This window comes from Petromyzon marinus, chromosome 38, assembly GCF_048934315.1.
Source record: "Petromyzon marinus isolate PM22_M1 ecotype Great Lakes invasive population chromosome 38, UKy_Petmar_22M1.pri1.0, whole genome shotgun sequence".
NCBI classification, from domain to species: domain Eukaryota; kingdom Metazoa; phylum Chordata; class Hyperoartia; order Petromyzontiformes; family Petromyzontidae; genus Petromyzon; species Petromyzon marinus.
Window position 1 is genome coordinate 11,325,101 of NC_133704.1, and position 25,163 is coordinate 11,350,263.

General features: G+C 46.5%; 1 protein-coding gene across 2 annotated transcripts; it reads left to right on the forward strand.

The window, feature by feature from the left end:
- The first annotated feature begins 440 nt into the window (after positions 1-440).
- On the forward strand, positions 441-24,479 carry RNF10 (ring finger protein 10). Of its 2 annotated transcripts, none has more exons than XM_032967575.2 (17): positions 441-817; positions 4,277-4,467; positions 6,139-6,338; positions 6,764-6,854; positions 8,970-9,154; positions 9,840-9,976; positions 11,374-11,531; positions 12,445-12,585; positions 13,445-13,682; positions 14,253-14,386; positions 15,239-15,356; positions 16,963-17,064; positions 18,686-18,853; positions 20,800-20,900; positions 21,679-21,736; positions 22,799-22,969; positions 24,156-24,479. In XM_032967575.2, the coding sequence occupies exons 1-17, from the start codon at positions 706-708 to the stop codon at positions 24,245-24,247; spliced, it is 2,397 nt and encodes a 798-aa protein (XP_032823466.2). In that variant the 5' UTR covers positions 441-705; the 3' UTR covers positions 24,248-24,479. The 2 variants fall into 2 exon arrangements, with proteins under 2 accessions (XP_032823466.2, XP_032823464.2); XM_032967573.2 differs by having other exon boundaries at positions 442-817; positions 4,268-4,467.
- Positions 24,480-25,163: the final 684 nt, after the last annotated feature.

Below are 25,163 nucleotides of genomic sequence, written 5' to 3' on the forward strand. Positions count from 1 at the left end.
CGTAACATAATCAAGGAAAAAAATATATAGATGCCGTTTTGGACAATGGCCTTTCTTCACAGCACGTAGAGATTACCAAAGAGCATTTAGAGACTACCAGAGGTAGAAGGCATCCTGTATGCTGCGAAGGGCCATAACCCCCAAACGTTACATTTCTCTTTGAAGGCCAAACACACGTTATTGTTTCGTCGTTAACAGTGCTGGTGCACCACTGCCAACGAAGCAGCTTCACCAAATAAATCATAATCTCTATACTGGTTGAATCCGATGAGCTATAAAGCTCTTTTCACAACAGCCGTCCCAAGTTCAATGCATGTGTGGGAGGGGCTTGTTGTGGGCGGGGCTTGGGCTCGCACACCCCTCCCACCCATCCACGCATGCGCACGCGCCCCAACATCCGGGTCGCGCGGCAAGTGAGCCGCTATCCCCGCCCTGCGCGTGCGCAGTTGGCGCGCATCCGGGCTTCCAGTATCGCGCATGCGCGGTGGCCTGCGCTGGGGTAGAGGCAGAGTGGAGCAGGGGGTCTCGCGACCCCTTCTCTCCGCTTATTCTCCTGCGACTGTTCGGCTTAACCCGAAGCGGATCCGCTGGCCGTTGTATATTGTTTACTCGAGGTTTTAATTTTTTTCTCCTTGTGTTGTCGCCATGTCGAGGTCGCTATAATGGTCGCGATCGAGAAGACAGGGAGACGGAGCGGCCCCGCTTATGACGGAGAGCCCCGACGGGAGTCACGTGATGGAGCGGAGAGCGAGCGCGCGCGCGGGCCACGTGACTCCGGCCCCGCCGTCGCGCGACGCCATTAGAGATGCGAAGCCCGGTGAGAGGATGTGTGGGGGGGTGGGCGTGACCCGGATGGCGTGGTAAGGGGGGGGGGGCATGACCCGGATGGCGTGGTAAGGGGGGGGCATGACCCGGATGGCGTGGTAAGGGGGGGGGGGACATGACCCGGATGGCGTGGTAAGGGGGGGGGCATGACCCGGATGGCGTGGTAAGGGGGGGGGTATGACCCGGATGGCGTGGTAAGGGGGGGGCATGACCCGGATGGCGTGGTAAGGGGGGGGGGGGACATGACCCGGATGGCGTGGTAAGGGGGGGGGTATGACCCGGATGGCGTGGTAAGGGGGGGGCATGACCCGGATGGCGTGGTAAGGGGGGGGGGGTATGACCCGGATGACGTGGGGGGGTGGGCATGATCCGGTTGGCGTTGTGGGAGGGGGGGTATGACCCGGATGGCGTTGTGGGGGGGGGGGGGCATATCCCGGATGGCGTTGGGGGGGGCAGGGCAGGACCCGGATGTTGTCGGGGGGCAGGACCCGGATGGCGTGGGGGCATGACCCCAATGCCGTGGAGGGGCCATGACATGGATGGCGTGAGGGGGGGCATGACCGGGATGGCATGGGGGGTGGAGGTGCAAGTTGGGGGGCTGAAGGCAGCGCGGGCCCTTGGGGGTGGCCCCCTCACCCAAGTCCATGCCTGACATTAAAACTAAATAGGCGACGTTTCGGCCAATGGCCCTTTACTCAGTGCACATGTGCTTATTTTTTAAATATAAATTCGAATTTAGTTATAACGTATTCAGTCATTCACTTGCTTTGAGAATTGGTACCCCAGTTAAAGCGGGGGGGCGGGGTGTGGTTTTGGTGGCAGAGCTAAGTGCTGCGTAGCACGCCTAGCCCGTGTGGAAACTACCACGTCCGCTACTGTACCTGGAATGCAGCAGTGCGGGGCGAGCCTCCGCGTGGATCGTGGCTGCATGGGTGGTGGTGGAGGTGGTGGAGGTGCTGGCTGGTTGGGCGAAACGTCAATACCAAGCAGGGGTCTACAAGCCAAAATAACGAGTCTTTTTTTTTTTCGAATTTGGTCAAACAACAAAAACAAATCCATGCGGTATTTCTAGAGCCGCAATGCAGGTCGGTTCGTTAAAGAGCCGCCACATGCTGCTCCAGAGCCCGCAGATTGCCGACCGCGTGCTTGGGCTGTATCGTATTGCAGAGGGCCTCGCGTGGTGACGACGTGCCCACTGGGGTGTGTGTGTGTGTGTCTGTGCAGTGCAGTAATTGTTTAACAAGTCCACCTTATTTAACAACCACAGCATATATTCTTAGTTTTTTCGGTAAAGTCACGTTGAAGAGAAACAACAAAATAACAAAAAATATATATAAAAACAATAAAAAATTCTCACGACGTTTCGACCATAACTCAAACGGTCATCATCAGGTGTGTCGGTTTGTTGTTTCTCTTCAACGTGACTTTACCGAAAAAACTAAGAATATGAATTACTGCAGTCACGAAAGCTTTAAATCAAAATTTAACCACAGCATATTTATTGAAAGCCGGGACATTAAACAAAAATGTTTAAATAAGATTACGCTATGTGTCAACATTTAAATACGGGGTAGCCTTTTTTAGCAACCCCCCCCCCCCCCGTCTCGAGATAAACTTAAATAATGTAGACTACACATTAATAAAACATTTTTGAATACTCAATTCAGAAAAAAACAATCTTGAAAGAGGGTTTTGCGTTTATATGTTTCTCCATTTCATAATCATAAGTGGTTTCATGGTCACGAATTCCTATTGCTGTGCAACTATAATTTGGCCACGTTAATCTGCCTGGTCCACTAACCCTGGTTTCCAAAGCACTGCGTCACAGTGTGCATTTCAGTTGAGTGCCCATTACACACCCCACACACTATCTTTGTCGTCCTGTCTGAATTTTGTTGTCACATTTTAATGTATATCCTCATACCATGCGTTGTTTCCAGGCATCATTTAAGGTCTTTCTCCATGGCAAATAATGCGCGCCATAGTGTTGCTTTGTGTGTCTTCCCATCTCCGGAGTGTCTCTGACAATTAGAGGTAGGCACTTAATTCTGGCCCCTTATGTACTCTGTCGACAAAGCCCTTCGTGATTTGTCCTCTGCGATTGGAGAGCAGGATGCCCTTTTAACTGCATGAATTTGTGTCACCATTGTGTATGAAGACCATGGACGCACTTTACAAAGTCCTGTTTTTGAGGAATTTTATCCAGTACTTGTTATTCGTCACGTTGGTGGCAAGGGTTTTGTGAATCGCGCATGTTGGTGTAACAACAAACAGGGTGGGCTACGAGGTTGGCAGTACAGAAAACGGGGTTTGCTATCCCCTTGGTACGCATCTTAGTATAACTCACAAGCGAATCTCTAATAGCTAGTTACTCTTCATAGGCCATACGAAAGAAGAAAACACATGGTAGTTTTTCCTCTAGTTTCCTTCCACGTGCAAAACAAATCCCATTCATGTTGCTCTCCATTTCAATTTTTGAGGAAGCTGTACACACCAATGTGAAATGTCCTGCCAAATGGCATTGAAATGGTCACTAAGATATTTTCCCAGGACATCCACTTTTACAAACTTTCCTGGAGCATTTAACATTAGGCTGGGCTAACCAGTTATTTCAGTAATAAATTACTCTTCCTGCTTTTTAATGACAATCATTTCAATTTTAAAACGTTACCTTTTCCCACATGTGCTGTTGGACGAGAGGTGATGGGCGTGGCTGGGTGATGTCATTGGCATCATCAGCCATATGCCATCTTCTTTCGTATGGATTAATGGCAGCAGATTAAAGATATCATTTTAGATGTTGTTATCCACTCAATTGTCTGTTGAGAAGCAGAGTGGATCTCGTCCGTTCCTCTTTTAAAGGAGTGAAGACAGCAGCAGCAGTGTAGTGTTTGTGATGCGGTCGATGGTTTGGGATTCCTGGTCACACTCGCAGACCGCCGAATCTTTGACGTGCCATTTGTGGCATCGGGTGGCCGCATCGGCCACATGGCCGGTCTTGATTCGGTTGATAGTCGATCATTGGCAGCGTGGATAGTTGAAACCGGGGAGGATCGATGGTCGGGTCTTGTACGAGATGTTGATTTTTGACGTCGGTGCAGTCCAGACTTGCTTTCACCTTTCACCTTCATTTGTGGCGTGGAGTGTGCTGCTGCTGCGATCCAGAAGGGGTGGCGTGGTTTTAGGCGAACAGGCGACGCTGGGTTTGTCCCGATGTATCGGAAGGTGCGGGTTGACGACAATAGAATGTGGGCGTGTCCACCATTTTTAAAGGGACCTGATTTATCATTAAGGTGAAAAAAGTAAATTTCTTTATTGATTTTTTATTTTAGTGTGATTTTTATAATTGTAGTGCTTATTGCTACAACTCTACCCTGTGACATTGACTTATTGACATGCTTGCTCTGCTGACCCGTGCGTGTCACGGTGCGCATTGCACCAGATGCTAAAGCTGGCGGTGGAGGGAGGCTCCGGCATGGGCGCAAGCGAGAGGTGCCGCAGCCCTTCCCCAAGCCCGAGGTGGTGGCGGGCGCGAACCGCCGCGCCGCACCCCAGAAGAACAAGACGTTTGATAAGAGACCCCCGACTCGCGGCGCTGGGAAACCCGCTGGCACTTTTACTGTTGGTGGAGGACGAGAGGAGGTGAGGCCATGCCCCATGGGAGGATTTGCGGACACTCATTGGTTTGCGAAGTTTGCATTGGTCATCAAGTTGCCAAAGACAGGTCTTTCCTCTCTAGTAATTAACAGTAAAAACACAAAACAAACCTGTTATTGTTGCGTCTTTAAAATAACGTGGGCAGATAATACACGTTCTGCATATAACGGGAGGGGGGGGGTGGTGGGAACCTTTAAAATGAAAGTTATAATCTAATTATAAAGTATTTACTATACAGTACCGACTCTAGCATTAGATTATGTGGTCCACCATTACTGGGGATTTTTTGGTGGTGTTAAGTGCCGTTTATTTACACGGTTATTTAATTTGAATAATCTTAAAAACAATATAAATAACATAACAGTTGATTAGGCAAAAATGGAAATGATGGGGTTTTGTGAAGAATTCAGGGGCACCCTGCCCCTGAATTAGTATTATTTCCTGGATATTGTAATATTGCAATGTTTTGAATCTGAACAATTAAGTACTAAATCATTCAGTAGAATAACCACAGTTGATGTTATCTGTTTCTACTTCGCAAAGTGTATCCCTACTCAAACATTAGTTTTGGCCAGTGCTCGTCTCTGCTAGCGGTCACTTGAGTTCAGCACTGGAAAGTTCACATTCTTACAGTGGGGACCTGTCTCCATGCCATGGCCACTGTTGCCTTCACCGAGAGTGGTGCTCTTTGATAACAGCACAATGGTGGTGATGATTAATTGACCCCTGATGAAGATCTAAACTCTACATTACAACCATTCAAAGTAAAACACATTAATTATATTATTAGACAGTGTAGTCCTTAATTTATAAATAGGCAAAAGCCCAATGATGCAAAGTCTCCTTTTGACGGGATGCTTTAGGTTTCCGTTGAAAACATCGGCGATATTCGGAACAAGGTCCCATAGTTTATATGGAGTGCTCTTGCCAATGACTTCTGGTAATCCAGTAACACGTTTACCAAGCCCGTCTCTGCTGGTGACATCAGAAGGTAGAAACCTGTCCAGAGTTTTCCGAAATAAATGTTACTTGACAGTGTTGGTATGGAAATCCAATAGGCCACAGAAATATGTTTACAGACACTCACGTACCAGCTTCTTTGAAATATGTTTTAACATGAACTTAAAACACGAACTCGTACTTGCAAATTGAACCGCAGAAATATTTTCGTCAGTTGAGCGATCCTCCGAGATGTAACGAGTCAGCCTCATGCTGGGAGTGTGTGTGTGTGAGCATTTAAATAAGGCCACGTGAAGCGTCGAACGCCCACTGGCAGGAGGTCATAGGACAGACCCAAGTGCCATGGGTTGACTGAGATGACTGGCCGATGCACCACCTGTGCCAACTTCACGTGGCTTTAACATGCACATAGCCTGGCACACGCACCGTGGTGACATCACCGCCACTAAGTGATGAATGGCGGTTATTTAAATAGGTACGTTATTGTGTTCTGACTTACCAACCGTTCGACTTACAAACGGATATCAGGAACTAATTAAGTTCGTAAGTCGTATATGGAAACAGAACAGTTCTGTTTGTATATCTTAATGACTGGTAGTTGTTGCAAGTCACAGCCTTTTATGACAACTGAAGAGTATAATCGGCGAATGTTTGAGGTAGTGACCCATTTTACTGTGATATTGTCTGCCTTTTCAGGTGATGTATGATCAGCAGACGGAGTTAGCCGACCTGGCACGTGGACGTAAGAAGGTGAACGTGAATCACCTGTTCAACTTCACGCTGGAGCCGCGCGAGCGATTCTCTCCGTACCATCCCAGTACGTGGAGCCGGAAGGGGGGCGCCTGGTGGGGGCAGAAGCAGAAGCCGTTCAACAAGGAGCTGTTCCTGCAGGCCAAGTACGACCCCTCGCATCATCCCAGAGTGACACAAGCGGGTTCACAATCCGTGTCAATCTGTGATTGCCAACAAGGGTTTTGCCACCAAGTACTAAGTCATGTTTTGCAGAGGGGTCAAATACTTATTTCCCTTATTAAAATGCAAATCAATTCATAACATTTTTGACATGCGTTTTTCTGGATTTTTTTGTTTTTATTCTGTCTCTCACTGTTCAAATAAACCTACCATTAAAATTATAGACTGATCATTTCTTTGTCAGTGGGCAAACGTACAAAATCAGCAGGGGATCAAATACTTTTTTCCCTCACTGTACGACTGTCAGTGGAATTTGTGCTCCAGTGGAATTCCATTGCCTTTTTAACATGATAAGAACAATCGTATAGCATTTGGAATAACATTATGGCACATTTTGTTTTTGTTGCAGCTGCCAATTTGTGGTACTGGATCAGTGTGATTATAGCGTGTATCTGGCGGACCCCGACACACTGGTCGACTGGGATTTAGTGCAGCAAGTGGTGAGTATCTTTGTGCTGTATCAGAAGCCAAAGCGTCTTGCCTGCTTGGGGTGATGGGGTGATGCTTTTCTCCAATTATGACTTATGCAGTTAGTGCAAATGTCCACATTCCTACGGTGAGGGCCACTCCCTCCATAATACGTCACGTACAGTCAGGGGCGGAGCCAGGATTTTGACTTTGGGGGGGCTGACTTCAATATTCTGTGATATCCAGTCTATGTTTTCCAATGGGTGCCACAAATGTATAAAACACATTTTATGTGTATAAAACATACATTTCTGATGTGGCTAATAAGTTCGATAAGTTTGAAAGGCTGCCGCTCAAGCAGCCTGCAGGGCAGCACAAGGTGGCAGCCAGCATTTTGCAGCAGCTGGATATCCGGTTATCCCGATTACCGACTTTCCCAAAATTTCAGGGGGGGCTGAGCCCACCCCAGCCCCCCCCCCCTGTGGCTCCGCCCCTATGTACAGTAAAACCTGATTATTTCGGTATTTGATCCTTCATAAATGCTGATAATTCGGTAAGGCCAGAGCCCCATATGTGTCGAATTAGCAAGGGTTTACCATAACATTGTTTTATGATGCTGCATTGACAGTGGTGTACCAAGCACGAATAATAAATACACGATACATTCTAAATGCAATCTTTTAAATGAAAAACACAAATCTTTAACTTGATTCTTATAATATTTACCAGATCGAGGCATATTACCGTCAAGTAGTGTTTGCTGAAATGAGGCACACGCTGCTCGAGGTACACAGACCACTCGCTGTTCATTATTACCGACCCACAGTCATATCACCCCACCGATATAAGTCTATCACAAGGCCTTGCAGTGCAATGAGTTGACAAGGGAAGAGGCCATCCCCCCCACAAAAATCCATCCATCCCTGCTCAAGAAGTATTTTGACCACTTTTGAGCACGCGACAGCATTTCATCATCATTGCTTCGCTGTTAAGAAGTAAAGGGACACGTCGGTTGAAATGGCAATGTTGTCCATTTGGCTTTAATGCTAAAGCAGCGATAAAGCCACTCGGTGACATGCTGTGGCGATGACCATGCTGTAAAGAGTTTTTTTTTTCCTGCAAAAAATATCGCAATTTCCAATAAATACAAGCATAATTTAAATGTGGTGGTTATGTACAGCAAACAATGTTGGTTCAAGTTTATTTTGGGTATTTATATCGCAAAGTTGTCTTGCTGTGCAACAAGAACGGAACTGCAAGATCCACATGAATAAGATTGCAGCCTTCTGTAGTTGCAAAATTGTGGAAAGAGTTTTGCAATGCAGGCGCCCTCTGATACAGAGTTGTGCCCTCCCCTCCCTCTTGGTTGTGCCAGTTGCTGTGTGGAATCTCGATGTTTTAGCCAGGTTAGGGACTTGTACATAGCAACAGCATGCTCCCAACTATCCCAGATAGTGACCAGGATTATAGAGTAGAATTACATGTAGTAGATTATTGAAATATTTGATAAAAGCTTGTTGCATAGTGAGTGACTGTAATATTCAACGATTGACGGTGCGTATTGAGTTTTGTGTATCTATGCTGCTTTAACGCTGAATCTGCCTCAGTGTTGATGGAGTGCTCAACTCCTGACATTTGGCAACCCGTTGTTTATTCAACACTGCAAACTCTGCTGAAGAGATTCGCGAAGTCGAAACTATTCCAGAGTTATTCCTTCCTCAATAGATGCTCCTGGAAATCATTGGCCCTAAGGGCCAATGTGCTGATGGATGTGTAACATTAGTGGACATTTGTCTGTGATCATGGTTGTGAAGTATGTGGAACTCTGGTTGGTGTTTGTATCCAACGGTGGTAATTTTGTTCGTAACTTTGCTATTTGTATACAGTGGTAAAGAATAATGGGAGAACCGAGCTCAGTTTCCATTGCACCTTTTGCCATTTATAAATCACGTTATACATGTGGTATTGCAGTTATTCTAGCATGCATGCACGTTTCTGGTGGAGGAGTTTCTCATCTTTTTTTTTTTTTACAGAAGATGTAAGAATAACGTTTACTTTGTTTGGTGTTTGTGTGTGGCGGTGGTGGTGGTAAAGTAACCCCATAACACTGTTTGGCTTTTGTGGTGGCGGTTGCCTTTTGTGAACAGCGGCTGCTGAGCCACGGGGTGCTGTCCTGCCCCATCTGCTTGTACCCACCCACGGCCGCCAGGATCACGCGCTGCGGCCATGTCTTTTGCTGGCCCTGCATCCTGCACTACCTCGCTCTGAGTGACGAGCCCTGGAGGAAATGCCCCATCTGCTTTGAGGCCGTGCACAAGAAGCACCTGCGCAGGTGAAGATGGCACCACGCGGCGTATTTGTTCATTTGAATCTCTTGCATCGATGCAGTCGGTGACGTGTCCATCCCCTATGTCACCGGTCGCAATTGTTGGACACGGTAAATGAGGAATACTTGCAATTACCATCCTAATGAGCAGGAACCCCCAAAGTGGAACACTGCGAGCAGACTTTTGGAGTTCGGGTGTCAACTGGACAACTGCTGGAGGAACTAGTCGAAGGAAGAAAGTAATGGCAAGGTGGAGTGGAATTAGTAATATCGAGAACCTGCCGCTCAGCCAAGCTAAATTAGAACGATCTAAGACGACCACGACCGAGATTGCTGCGATCATTCATCACAGGACCATGTAGGGTGGTGATGGCTTGAAGTTGATGATGGGGACATTGAAATTTGCAACGTCAGCCAAAACTATAATCAGAGAGTTGTAACTAAATAAACATCTGATGTCTAACAGTGCCAAGTTAAATTTACCATAATTGGGACTAACATGACACCCCTTGTTTAAAATGAGTGATTTTATCATGAGTGCTTTAATGCCATGCCTTGCCCTGTATCAGAATTAACTCTGATATGTGAAGTTTTGTTAATTCCACTTTGTTTGCTATGAGTGTAGTGCTCGTGCTGTTTCTTTTTGACCGGTGGCACTGACTTCCAAGTGTTGCTGTGTGTTTCTGTGCAGCGTGGTTACGAAAGAGACCCACCAGTTCGCAGTGGGAGACACCGTCACCCTGCAGCTGATGAAGAGAGAGAAGGGCAGCGCTATCGCTCTGCCTCGTAGCCAGTGGTTCCAGGTGGACAAGCCTCTGTCAGTTATCGGTGAGATATCTTAACTATAAGTCGGTTGTCTCGCACTGTCATTAAGACAGTTTTTTTTATCGTGGACTTTTGCGTTGCGTGTGTGCGTTGTGCCCATGCAGGGGGTGCATTGAATGGGCAGAGTGCTGTGTCGTGGTGCTATGGGGCGGGCGTTAGCTGATATTGAACGCTGTGAGGAGAGCGCTTTTTAACATGGTGAATTAAATTGTACGGCTCGCTAAGCGTTAGGTGGGTGCATCACAAAGGGTGTTCCAGATGGTTTAAGATGGCAGGATTTCTGAACCAATCGTGAAACAATCTTGACACGCCCACCTAATGCTCAGCAAGGCAGCTCCTCAGGCGTGTTGGGGCATGCCTGTAATCCAGCCCTGTGCAAGTAGGGGGATGGCATTGGTTTTAAGAGGCCTTTCATGTAGAAACTGGCCCATGGTTTGCTTGGTAGTGAATCAATGCAGCCGAAATGATGCACTCTCAGGAGGCCGCGTGGCTAATGGGTTGTGTAAGAATTAATTTTGTTATGTTGAGAGACTGATATGGGAAGGAGACGTTGCCTGCTTCTTTATTTTGTGCGGGCAGAGTTAATGGAGAAAAGATACGTCAAGCCTGAGACTCGTGAACCCCACGTGCTTGCAGTGCCCATACATTGTTGGCACAGCAAATTGGTTACGATGCATCTCATCTGCATGGACTTTGTAGACTTATTTCCTCGTGTGTGGGTTTCCTGTGGCCAGTCCCAAAGAGCAGTCCTTTTCATGTGAAGGAAAATAAAACTCATGAAGTGCAACTATTTACCTTTTCTGTAAAATAAGATTATGACTATACCTCTCAAAATGTTGCATATTATTACCCACCGCAAAGACGTAGTTTATCGCGTTGAAACATTTAGTCAGAACTGTTTTGATATTTGTATTCTTTTGTGTAAACAATATTAGTTTTTAACATGGAAGAGGCTAAACATTGTGATGCAGAAACCTCCTGAAAAAAGTCTTGGGACTCTGTGAGGCTTTCCTGGACAAACAAATTACATTACTATTGTTCCTATTAATATCGTTTCCTTGGGTAAATCGCGCTGCGAATTGTGTTCCAACAACTTGTCCTGCATCTTTGACACCTACAGTTATACCATTGGAGAACGATTGTTTAAGGGCGCTTCATGAATTTAAATCATTATTTTATTTAGTTGTCCCCCCCCCTACCCCCGATTAGCACGGTTCGCAACATGCGGCGCAGAAGAATATCAACATACATACATACATGGCATTGGGAGGCTTTTGTCCCTTTGTGATTGTGGCTAATGATGACGACTACGACGAAGGTATAGTTTTGAAACGAGCGCATTGTGACGGGCGTGCGGGCGGGCGGGCCTCTGGTCGCGGGGTCGGCCGGTTGTGTCACAGACGCGCAGAACTCGCACCACTGCAAGCTGCTGCTGGCGAGCCGGGCCGACGTGCAGACGAGCCTCTCCCTCGAGCAGGAGCAACTTCTGCAGCAGCTCCTCGAGGAGAGCGACACCGCCGAGGCCTGCTTCATACAGGCGGCGCTCAGCGAGCTGCAGGTAAGCGCTGTTTGTTGCTGCTTGCAGACAGACATAGTGGGCCCTGGTGGTGGTTGACCGAGCATCGCCATGGCACTTTGGTGTTGCATGATATCTCACATGATGCAAGCCCTGTGTGTCTGTTTGCACGTGTGTGAATGTGTATTCTGTCTGCACGAGTTTGTGTAATAATGTGTGTGACCCTGTGCTTGCTTGCGTGTGTGGGTGTGTGTATAGGGTGTAGGTGCTCGCTAACATCTCTTGCCCCAACAGTCTTACAGGCTATACGGGGGTCTTTGTCCTGCATAGGGTGGTGCCTCAGAAATACGTGTGCCTCAGAAATACGGTATTTAGCCTTCGTATGTGCTTTTCAAAAGCAACACTTAGCCCAACAGTCTGTAAAGCTATGCAGGGCTCTGTCTTTGTTGTGTGCATGTGTGTGCATGTGTGTGCATGTGTGTGCATGTGTGTGCATGTGTTTGCATGTGTGTGCATGTGTGTGCATGTGTGTGCATGTGTGTGGAGCAGTAAGGCGGCCGAGCGTGGTGCTGTCCACCCACACCCACTCGTATGCGTATCAGCATTCGTAGGTGCTCACTAACAGTACTTGCTCCCAAAGTATTTTAAGGCTATACGGGCAATCTTTGTCACTTTTATGTAGCGGTAAGCATAGTGGTGAGCACACCGCTAGTGCACAAGTGATGATTATCTGACCTGGGCCTCTCCTAGATCGTCTCTCGCTTTATATGAGTACCTGGTCCAATGTTTAAATATCAGCGCTGGGGAAACCAATGTGGTCAGCCATAGTTCTACACGCACCATTTTTTTCGTCATACCAGCCTTAATTACTGTGTGCTCACTGAATGCACAAACGCCTGTCATCTCTGAGGCTTAATGGGGTTCTTTGGCTGTGTGCGTGTGTGCGCGTGTGCAGAACCAGCTGAAGTGCTTTGAACATGCAGGTGCAGATGTGGGTACTACTCTGGAGATGCAAAACCTGTCTCTTGCCGAAGCTTCAGAGCCAGATTCTCACGAAGTGAAAGAACCAACAAGTTTGACCAACTGCAACAAACAGGTTAAATAATTTTCGATTAAATGATCTCGCACAATCCTGTAAAAAAAAAAAACTGTCTTTATTTATCTCTCTGTTTTAATTGCACATTGGGTGGTGCTGCTATCTCTTGGAGACTTGAAGCTAATGGTGAAAAGTGTACATTCCCACGGCAGGGACCTATTCTTTCCCGAGGACAAGCTCTGTTGACTTCAGACTCTTTATGTTGACTGCAGGAGGAATCCGATGAGCTTCGAAGTTCTTTTTCCCCCACAGATGTCCGGTATGAGCGGGGATGCTCATTTACTCAAAAACGTGATCTGGGGTTTGAACTCGCCGACCTTTCCTGTGCCACTGGCACAAACCACACAATGCCCTCGCTCCCCCCAGACTGCTGCACAGTGGACATTGACGAGTCTGTTACATTGTCATTTAACCCCCCTGCCCTCACCCAAGTATTTACCTCCATGCAAATATGGGTACTCGAGTGTCAATTGCTATTAGGACAGAAAATCTCGCTGGCAACTGATGTGGTTAAAATATATAGGATGTTAGTGAATAATCATTCATAATCACAATCAATCCCTTAACCGTGGGGGTTGTACCAGATAATCTTTTGTTATATGAACAACATCTGACCACTTTGTCATCCAAACCATGGTGGGTTTTTTTATCCATCTGGTCCTCGGCCAACCTCTCCCCGTCCTCTGACTGGGCCATGTAGGACATGGCTGGAAAGAGTAGTACCCCTTGCTCTTTGAGTCACACGGCCGAACGACTTTAGCTTTTTTCCTGTTTGCTATCGCCAGTCGTGGTTGGTGTGTACCCCTATATATATTTTTTAGTCACCTCTGCACAATTTTGAGACTTTTTTTATTGACAGGCCGTGCATAGGTACGCTTCGGCGTTCGACGAAGAGTTTGAGGAGGAGGTCGCCAAAGAGGTCGCCGAGCCAGACGGCGCACAAGAGGAGGAGGTGCAGCTGGAAGGAGCCGCAGGTCTAGCTGCGACTGAACAGGAGCAGCAGCAGCAATGCTTGCAGCAAGAGGGGCACGGGTGTGAGATGCTAGAAGAAGAGGAGGCCAGCTCCCAGAACAACCTACACCACTATTACTACCAAGGTGATTTCCTCCCGCCATGCATTTGCAGTGTTGTCCTTGTACAAGAGGCGAGGGGGAATTTGTTGAATGTGCTGGCGGGGTGTATGTCTGTGGGTGTGTGTATGGTAGGGAGGCGAGCGGTAGTGTTGCAGTTGGCGCACTGCGCTACGAACCTGGCGACCCGAGTTCGATTCCCGCTCACGGTCAACACCAGTGACGGTTATCTGAACTGATCCTGGGCCTTCCCTAGGTCGACTCAGCCTCAAACGAGTACCTGGTGCAGTGTGCAAACATTGCCATGAGTGAGACAAAGGCAGCTGAGCATAGTGTTAGCCACCCACCCCCTCGTGTGCCATTTCGGCCTTCATAGGTGCTCGCTTAACAGCACTTGCTCCACCAGTCTGTTAACGCTATACGGGGGATCTTTGTGTTTTTGTGTAAAGTGCATAGCCTGGCACAAGCGCCGTGGTGACGTCACCCGCCACTTAGTGGCGAATGGCGGTTGTTGTTGTCTACAAATACTCCATGTGCCCAGCTACTCACCCTGTCTGCTGTGTGTCCGCTGTGTGTGTGTTGGTGCTCCCTGTGCAGCGGAGGACGGGCAGCACATGTACATGCTGCCCATGAACCGCCGCTGCCTCCTGCAGGAGCACGGTGGCCCCGAGGGATGCCCAGACCGCGTCACGGCTCGCATCATGGACATCGAGAGCTTCTCCATGACCGAGGTGAGCATCTTCTTGCATGAGCCGCACTCTCTCCATCTGACAGCATCCCTCGCTTGGCAGGTTTTTATTAATTTGTCCTTTTCCATACCTGTCAAACAATGCCGACCTTATTAAAGACCAATGCAGACCTTATTGGTCACCCTGTGCCCTTATAAATCTCAACCTTCATCCTACAAAGTCCCATCACAAGGCAGAAACACAAACAAATAAACAAAAGTATGTTTTGCCCGTATTGAAACGCCTGTACGCCGTATGGACCTGAAAACTCAATTGCCCTTTACAAGAATGCAGGGTAAACCGTAAGGGTTGATAGTTATGCTTCCCTCCCCCCAATTGTATTCCAATTGTGGTTTTCGGTGTCTGGACATGAGATGAAATATCCATTTAGAATCTCACGCAGAGCAGTGCGACCCTCCGTACCAGAGAACGGCCCACGGAACCAGATATCGGAGAGCTACTAAGGCGATTCGTTCAAGTTACCTATGGTCTACGCAGCCTAGGGGAGGCACTGCCCCACCCGCTCTGTGTGTGAGAGTAATACTTGTTGCATAACGATAGTAAAACTGATATTTAGCCAAATTTAAGTGCACGTCCAAATTGGCTTGGCCAGTCATGTCTTTGGGGCTCATAAAATGAGTTTCTTGCTTTGTGCAAAGTCAAAAAGTGCTTTCACCTTTGGGAAGACTGACACCCCCCCCACCAAGGGAGTGTGACATTTCCACCACGGACTCAGGGATGAGCGCCACCACGTCCTTTTTTTTAGCTCAGGCACTTTTGATTCTTGAATGAACGAAATAGAAGTTGACACCTGTAATTAATGAATTTCTAACTTTCCTCCCTTGCTGTTTGCAGTATCACCGTAAACGTTACAACTACCTGGACCACTTGCCCCTCACCTGTGAGATCAGCTTCTGCGAGGTGGTCCTGCACCCTCCCCTGGTCACCCAAGCCACTCTCCAATACTTCACAGGTAGATTAGCCTGCTCTGTGTGCACCTTCCAGGACTGCTTCTGTCAATCATACCCTCCTGTATTTTTCGTAACACTAGCCGGTTTTCGACTGCAATGTCACTAAAGAAACTGTCTTTGTGAGCCTCATGCAATAATCCTGAACTGTTAAAGTCCTTAAAGCGGAGCACTTCCCTCCCAAGCCAAGTTGTGAAGTGTGGATCTAACCTCTTGACAGCAGGGAGGGGCACGGTATATCTCTGCCTAAGGGTAACATATCAGACATATCATTATCAATATTCATAATTCAGGTTTTTTTGGGGGTTAGATGGCGTGAATATTAATCTTAAACCCACCACCACCCGACACAGCCACAAATCTGTCTGCCGCCTGATGATGCTGCTTGTAATTGCTGGCGAAACATTGTATTCACATTGTAAATGTTGTGGAATTTCTCTCCAACACACCGGTGTAGTGCTGTACTAGTAACGAATTGGCATGTTCTGTTTACGTGGCAAACCTTACTAATTTGCTGTGTCGGGTGGTGGCGGGTTTAACGACATATTTACATGATCTCACCCAAAAAACACCTCCTTTGGGTATCAGGCCTGTCATCTCAGAAATGTGAAACACTAAGCTAAATTGCCACAATTTCCCATAAAAATTGTTTTAATTACGGTTTGAAATTTCCTGCTGCTTTTTAATGCAGATGTTCAGATGCATTTTTATATTTTATATGATGTGAATGAATGCTGTGATGTTTGTCTCAATAACGCTTGGATGAGTGTATTGTTTAAACAAAAAAATCATCATAAGTGTCGGTGTCACCTCGAGTCCAAACTAATTATTTTATTGGCCAAACATACCATTGCACGCCACCTTAAAATAGCATTTTGAGAGGATAAACGGCAGCATTGTTATTTTTATTATTGTGAATTCTGGCTGTGTGCACTGTTCTATCGTTTGGTATAGTGGGTGTAACAATTCACCTACTGATGATTCGATGAATTCCCGTCTTTTGAGCTATAAGAATAGACAATTGAAGGATCTGACTTATTGCTCACAATCGCTGTTTTGTACATTTAAATGTGACTGGTTGAGTATTGTCTTCGATGTTTCTAATTGTTTTGCTCCATATAATACAATTATACATGCACATATAGTCTTTAAACAACCAAATAATTTACATCATAATTTAACTGATGCATTGCATTTGGTCTGATCTTTTGGGTATTGTGTCATTGTTATCCCTAAGCCTATTGTTCGATATAATTAGACGAAAATAAATTACCTATACCTACGTGACTTTACCAAAGGAACCAAAGCGTGGATTCCTGCAGTCATGAAAGTTTCAAATCAAGATAATTAAACCAACATTGTTGCTCCAGATGCGCGGCTGTTGGTATGGTTTTGAAAGTTCACCTCCCTTGTACAATTAATTAATGTATAACTGTGCTATGAATTTAAATACAGCATCGAAACAACACCAAGCTAAGATTTGGCACAATTTTTTTTCTGACGTCACCCTCCGTCTCTCTGTTTGGCGTGTTGGTGCTCGCGTGTGCCACGCTGGGTTTTGACGCCCGCCGCCTGACGCTGCTGCGGTGCTTCTCTCCGCCCCGCCAACAGCGGACATCGAGAGACGCAGGGTCCTGCGGCAGAAGAAAGCGCGTGATGAGCGCCGCAGGGAGAGAAAAATCGAAATGGAAGAGAACAAGAAACATGGGATTTGTAAGTGATACACCACCTTTTATTGCTTTTGCGTCGTTAGTACACATCGTCTACAGCATTTTTTGTCAATCCACGGCTGGATGATGGCCACGGCCGCGCTATTTGGGTCATGGAATGTGACTACGGCGTATCCTCTATACGTGTGGGTTATGTTCTTAAAAACCTGAACTTCGAGTGAATAATCGTTCTGTATATCCAAACGTTTTCTCCCATGTGGTGCCAAGGTAACCTAAGATGCGTTCCGAAGAAACATTTTCTGACCCAAAACTTTGTAAAATTGCACTTTTTCTAAACAACCGAGATATTTTCATGTGGACATGTGAACCTTATGGCATGACCCCTGGGTCCCAAATAAACGGAAGTCAAAATCGTAATTCATTTATTTTTGGCGACTCCGTCCCACCGCGCGCATAAATGCCGCGACCCACCTGGCGCGGATCGTTCTGTTGTCACGTCCTCAAAGCGCAGCGAGGACGAATGCGCAGAAGAAACAAAACTTTGATTAGCGCATCGCGTAGAGCTCGTCGAGAGGAATAGATTGCTGTACTGCACACTAATTGACGAACTAGAAACTGCAGTGCACATCGTGTGAAGCTTTGAGAGGTTACCGGGAGGGTGAGGGAGGAGCTGTAGAAGCATCTGCCCTCCCCTGTTGGGGAGTAGGTACAGTATTTATCCAACCGCACGAATCAGCGGTGCGGGGGAAGGACAACAAACTAAACACAAAGCAGTTCTAAAGAAACGAATTTTCAATCTTGATTTCAAAGTACATAGCTCCACTGGCTTCCTAATATCGGAAGAATTGAGCGCTGCTTACGACCGCAGAAGCGCATCTAAAAAAAAAAACGTGATGCGGTGAGCGTCGGCTTGTAAACAAACGCCGTGACGAATAGTCACGGCGACAGCCAAGCAAACGACTTGGAACCGTATAAAATATGTATGCAACATAACGTGCATTTACTCTTGGTACACACTTTGATTATTTTCCACCAACAGAAATAAAAAAAACAAACGAGACGTAAACCTAAGAGTTAATTTGTGAGTGGAAGAATCGTTTTAATCGACTTAACGTATATCGGGGGGGGGGGGGGGGGTACACATTTATTTTTCACCTTGCTCATCGGTGCATTTTGAAGGCAGGGGAGTGTGGATGTGGCACCAAGTACAGCTGCACTGCCCTCTCCTGATCATCACAAAGCTAAGCCCAGCAGCTGCCAATGACACGCTGGCTCGGATTTGTATCAAATCAATGGTTTGTCATGATCCACTTTAATGTACTTGAGTTTTATTCTCTGTGGTCTCATTTGTTATATCGTGTTTGTATTATTTCTCATGTATTCCCTTTTGCTTGTTACAGTGTTGTCCACTCGAATATTCTAAATTAATTGTGTCCTTAAGATTTGCATATATCACAAATCATTTATTATTGGACGCACGATTTGGTTCGTGCATTGTGACCGTAAGAATCTGTAAAGTCGACGAGCTGATAAAACTATTGCACACCTTATTATCCACTTGGGCCTGTCGGCAGGCTCAGTACAGAGGCACTATTTTGAATGCTGCCTTGTTATGATGCTTTTCCTACGGAGCTCTTACGTTCACCGCCCTTTGCCCGCGGCAGATCCCGGCATGCGTGTTCCGCTGGAAAACCTCCGCCAGTTTCCATCGTTTGGCTCGAGTCCCGAGTGTGGCCCGGGCGGCCCCACAGACGACACCGTGGTGATGGAGATGAGCTCGCCCGCCGTGCTGCACTCTCCACAGGACAGCAGCAGCAACAGTTCCACTGCAGGTGACCTCCCCGGCCCCGATTGTTTAAGAGCGACGCATGGCAAACGTGGCTGAGAGTCCTGAAAAAAACGCTGAGCCTTGGTTAGGCCAAGCACGTGTAATGATGGACTTGATGGATTGGTAGTGGGTGCGCAAGCACAAATAACCAAAAACTCTACACGCTTGTCAATAACACCGTAGCCCTAAAAGTAAAAGTTATATAAACACAAGAACTGTTAACAATTTTGATTTAAAGCTTTCGTGACTGCAGTAATTCATATTCTTAGCTCTTTCGGTAAAGTCACGTTAAAGGGAAACAATACAATAATAAAATATATATAAAACAATAAAAAAATTCTCACGATGCTTCGACCATAACACAAACGGTCATCATCAGGTGTGAACAGCAACGGTAAGAAACATTTGAAAGAAGTGGCGGTTTGGATTTATTTTTAAAACGGTGTATTTATTTAACAAAACTTTAGCGCCACGGGCAGCGATTTGGCAGTTTATTTAGAAGGACGAGTCCATCTATGTTCTGAAAAGAGGAGGGGGGAGACGAAAAATTAATGTATGCTGTCTGAAAGCCACCGTAAGCGTGAACAATCAAGACCTGAAATGGTTGATCAAATCCTTCCAATGATTGCTAAGCCAGAATCCATCTTCTCGGTTGAAATTGTCTCTGTGCTTGTATATGTGGGTAGCCTCATGAGAGATTCAGCTGGGATGGACGGTTGGGGGGGGGGGGGGGAGGCGTGATGTCAAGACGACAAGCGAACCTGGCTCTCAATGCTTGTGGGTTACAGGTGACGTCATCACGCAGATGCTGCTCGATGATGTTCACCAACGCGCGCACGGGCATTTGCCCACGATGGAAGCAAGCAGACGGCAATCCATCACGGAATCCAGCCAGAAATCTATTTTCTAAAATCGTATAAAGTGTCTCTTTTTTCCATTAAAACATGAAGGGAAATAGTATTGCATTGTTTTTTTTTCTCAAATTGGCAGCTGTTCAGATTCCATGTTTGTGTAACGGATGTTATTCATTGTAGGTTAATGGGAGCCAGTGTTTCACGAATATTGACATTTAGTACCTAGGATGTTAAAACAAAAAGGCTAGTCTGTTATTGACATCGACTATGTGTTGGTTCTGACAAACTCTTAAGTAGCGTGCAGAGTTGGTTAGTTGGTGTTTACTTAACATACCCGTCATGCCAGGTCTGGCCAAGCAAATGTTTGTAATCGTTTACCAAAAGAAGAAATAAAACGGTAAAAAAAAGTAACAAAGTGTCTCCCTGCTCAAGGGAGCAATGAGGGGGTGGTGGGAGTGGTTGTTCATTTCTGTTTTGGGCCTTGAGCCAGCGGTTGAACTTTCACATTCTCACCGTGGGTACCAAGAGTAAATGCAGAGGATTGAACGAGTTGAAGCGTTCTCAGCGTGGACAAAAAAATTAATATGGACCAGACTCGCGTGTTGAGAAAACTGTCGCAACACCTGGGTCTCGGCTGAGATTGGTAACGTGACCTCTCCCAAAAATACCTCGAAGTGGCCTTTTCATCCTGTAAACCGTAGCCTACGTTTACAGTTGCACCTAATAAAAATATATAACCGAGTAAGAGCTCATTGTGACCAGACGTCTCGTTATGGAGGAGGTCTGTCGTACGTAGACATCGGCAAGCTCCACACGCTGTATAATCTGGAATGTTCTCCCAATGTATTCGTTGTGCCCCCATTTTTAGTCTACCTTGGAGAGAAACGTCATAGAAAATGAAGTTGACTGTGCTGACAGTAGTGTACGAGTGTAACCTCACTTTATAAACCTGTGATTTTATTCTACACAGGTGGCTTTCTAACCAATCAAGAAGAGACCTCAAGTCTTGTCAAGTAACGGAGAAGTGTCTATGTGGAGGTGTGTGTTGGGTGTTTAGAGATTGTACTGACTTGCTGACTTGTGTGTGAAATCCTAGGGTCATTCCTGAGCCCGTTGGCACCAGCCTTTGTTCCTGGCAGTCCTTCTGCCGTGGAGAGCATTGTTGAGGATGAGTCTCACCTACCTTCCTTTGCACAGGTAACAGCTCAAAGGAGAAGGGGCTATGGGTGGTATGCAACATGTACTACTTAACTCTACAGCTCTATCGGGGTTTCCATACTGCACGTGTTTTGAGTGAGATATAGAGCTAATTTTAACCGCCTCTGATTTCTTAATTTAGTGTGCTCGATCATCCAGCTTTGTGTTGCAATGGGTGGCTTCCTGATACATTATTTACGTTTATAATTTTCCTGCTTATGTATGTACGTGTGTTGAAACTCCTTTCGCACCGTACGTAGCCAACCATGCTAATCGGAGGCGCTTATATTCCAGTTGTCGTAATTGGAATCATGTCATGACACTCAACGGAATTCTTCCTGCCTCCCTCTCACCTCACTCGGCTATTGCAACTCAAATAGTTTAATTTCCCACACCTCCGAGTTGGTACTGCTCGGTTGATTGGATACCATTTGTCCACCTTCAAACAGCGCGATTCCCTTCCATCGACACATGTTTACGCACGCATATTCCTGCACAACATGGACACGCATACGAGTTAATACGTTCAGTCACAAGCACACTTGCTCGTAAAACGCACATTCAGACGTGTGTTCACACACACACACACGTGTGTGTTTGTGCACGTCCAATGTTTACACTCGTTCGCTCAGCTTTTCGTACATTCAACCGCGCACAGCTCGGGTGAAAATCTGGTAACATGCACACGTTTTCAAACGCATCCAATCACACACCCACATACTCATTCGTTGCAGTGGCAGCTGTCATACTGGATGCGCTTCTCTCTCGTGACTTGCAGATGCTTAAGGATGGAAAAGCTAAATCTGATGCCTGGCAGAGGAATGTGGACAAGAGAGGTACGCGAGTTACGTGTTTTCATTCAGAAACACCGACTACATACCTGTCTCTATGAAACGTGCAACGTGATGAATGTTCATTCTTTTAGCTACTTCCAAAGCGAGATGCTCGCATACGGTTTGGGGAGAGTGGCGGCGCAGCGGTTAGCGCGGTGCACTAGGAACCCGGCCACCCGAGTTCGATTCCTGCTCACGGTCACCGCCAGTGACGATTATCTGAACTCCGCTTGGGCCTCCCCTCCGTTGACTCGGCCTCATGAGACCTGGTGCGGTGTAAACATCGCCACTGGGGAGACAAAGGCGGCCGGGCGTAGTGTTGGCCACCCACCCTCTCGTGTGCCGTGTTGGCCTTCATAGGCGCTCGCAAACAGTACTTGCCCCAACAGTCTGTAAAGGCTACATTTCAAGTTTAAAGTTTTCAAGTTTCATTTATTAGGTATAGCCCTGTGAGCCATGCGGCTCTTGAGTCGGGTGCAACCGCAACAAACAAAATATGAACAGAGGACATCTTAAAGCGACGATGCGCAACAGAAACATCCTGGATAAACCAGCAAATCTTCCAGAAAAAAAAAAAACGTATTACGCCGTGTGCACAAATCCCAGTGTGATGCAAGTCAAACAATAACAGCCATGAGACAATTTAGATTAAAGTTATCAGGGCAACTCTGCCAACTCTGCACTTCGGCAAGAAACATGGGGGGGTGGGGATCCTTGATGGGTGACCACCGTACACAAAACAGATTGTCATAGGGCCGTGGGGGCAGCAGAGTGTGGTGCAGAAAAATAAATCAGTTTATTGCCCTCCACCGTCAACGTGCAACAATCGGTGTGGTGCGATTTTAAAAAAGAACCCCATTACCTGCATGGCATGGGGGGCCCGGGTCACTTGCAAACAAAACTACACTGGCCTCTTGAGCTGTGACCTGGTTAAACAAATAAACTTGACTTTGCCCTCATCCAGCAGCCATTGAATTAATATAAGGGTTGTGTACGTACAACGTGACGGAGGTGGTGTGCATTTCTCAAGGTGTGTTTCCCCCCCCCCCTCCCCCCACTGCTCAGCGCCAGCACACGCAGCGGCGGTGGGTTCCGGTGTGGATAGCGATGCCGAGAGCGACTCGGAGGGCATGCCTGTGCCCAGCTTTCAGAACTCGTTCAGTCAGAGCCTGGAGTCTGCACTGCTCACTCTGGAGGCTGCTGCTGTTGATGAAACCAAGGCAGCGGCATCATCAGGTGTTATGCGGCTGGCACCTCTCGCCTTGTAACGTGAACTTAATGACGTGCTGAGGTTGGCCGGGTTTTGCTCCGGAGGTCGAAGCACTAGCGGGCACTGTTGCTATATATCTTGCGTTTAATTCCAGATTAAAACTGTGCTCCCAAGTGTATGGGATTGATGGGTCTCAGCCCGGCCACCAAGAGAGCTCCCAGATAGAGAAAAATCTTATAACGTTCAATTTGATTCTGTGCTTAATTTGGCTACCGTCTGCCTTTTGAGGAAGCAAATGATTAATTACATACTTTAAAGCAAGGATAATGAAATGGGTTTGTTTTAGGCATTGAAACAGATGTCTTGCCTGCTAATTTATTACCAGTTGTATACGCAAGTCGAGACATGTTACATCTTGTTTGAGACCACATGGTGAAGTAGGTTAAGTGGAGGTTTGTTTTAATTTTGCTTTCAGTTCTGTTATTTAAGCAAAAGGAGACCATTTGTCATCTTAAAAACAAGAGGTTAGAATGATACAGTTTGGGTGACTGTATTGGCTCAAGAAGCAAAGGAAACTGTCCACTTTGAGCCTTTAAAACAAGACATTTCCAAAACAGAGCGAGCTTCCGCAAACAAAAGTTTTGAAAGCACCCCAGCAACATGATGTCATCCTCACTCGTCACCCCCCCCCAATCCCTTCCCCGCTGACCCTGAAAAATCTGGGACAACGGATTAAAAAACCATGCAGACAGTTGTCAATAACGCTGCTCTAAAAGAAAACATCCATTAAAGCGACGTTTTAGGCAATGGGCCTTTCATGTGCTATGAACATTTGCTCGGAGTGTCACCTGTTACATATATTTTAATTTTTTTAAGCCAGTGTTGTTGACGTGGGACTTTTACTTGTTCACCATGGAGATGGCGAGGTTAAGATATTTAAATTAATATTTCTTGAAATGCAACTCTTTCATTACACCCCCGAACAAACGACATCAGTTGGCGTACTGTTGACCACACGCAACCACTGTTGTCCTATTGTTATCTGCTGGGAGTGACCCTTGAATAAGAGTTTTGTAATGATCAGTGGGGCTTTGCTCGGGAAATAAACTTCTGAGCTGCTTAACTAAACTTCTGATATCGTGAAGAACATGTGCGTCCTCGTGGTGTGTCTGCTTGCACTCAACCGTTTGCTGCGTTGATGTTTGTTCACAGACTGCCCCGCGCAAGGAAAAGGTGGGAAAAAGAAGAAAAAGCAGATGAAATTACTCTTCAGCAGCTCTGTGTTCCATGGAAAAATTAATTGAAAGTGAATTTAACAAATGCTTGTTTGTCAACGTGTGCTGCTGCTGCATATTACATAAACATGGCGACTGGCCTCATGTGATAACTTGGTATGCCCCAGACTACAGACTGGTTGTAGAGGTCTGGCATTGGTGTGTTTAGAGCATTACGACATGTATTGCAAAGCTTGTAGAGTTTGTAATGATGGCGATTTAAATCATCATCAAAAGTAATAAAGGTGTTATTTCAACTTAACGTTTTTTCTGTTTTTTAACCTGTAAAATGTTGGTTGGTTGGTTGGTTAAAATGTCGTGGCCTAACACCAAGAAACAAATATGGATCGTGGTACTGGCTGCATAAACGCTCGCTTTGTGAAATTCCCGAGCATTTTTGTCGTTCGTGCACGTGCACACCAATTTTTGTTAAGCCGCAGCTTGGTGAGGACCCCTCCCCATGGCGTGCACTTCCATGATACCATCATGCTGGTCAGTGAGGGTTTACTAAGAGAGGGAGCACAAGATGGGAGGTGGTATATATATAGTACAATAGATTTGTATGCACTGCCCCGTTGCTACTACATGGCCCTGCTTATACTTCTCGTGACGAAATTTGCCTGTTTGTCTCCACAAATTCTTTAACTCTGCCCTATCAGACAGGGTGTCAACTGTGGCCGGAGCATTCGACTCGCATTCATGTCACATGTGTAGTCACGGGTCAACTTGAAAAATCCTCCCGGTGGTATCCATATTAAATGAATCGGGCTTGGGCAAGACACGTCACTAGCAGGGATGATGGCCGGTGGTCAATAATAAAGTCACGTGGCAGCCAGAAGAGGCAACATTGCTGAGAATATCCACTGTGGACATGAAGCAGTGAAAATCGTCTCGTGGGCAGGTGCGAGATGGTGTGCTGCATCGCAGAACCGTGAGACGTGGCATA

What these genes read in the sequence shown, in the direction of transcription:
- RNF10 (XM_032967573.2), top strand. Translation starts at nt 706, where the DNA reads ATGACGGAGAGCCCCGACGGGAGTCACGTGATGGAGCGGAGAGCGAGC. An exon ending in CAGCAACAGTTCCACTGCAG is followed by an intron (nt 18,854 to 20,799) that starts GTGACCTCCCCG and finishes GTGAAATCCTAG; the next exon opens with GGTCATTCCTGAGCCCGTTG. An exon ending in CAAGGCAGCGGCATCATCAG is followed by an intron (nt 22,970 to 24,155) that starts GTGTTATGCGGC and finishes GTTTGTTCACAG; the next exon opens with ACTGCCCCGCGCAAGGAAAA.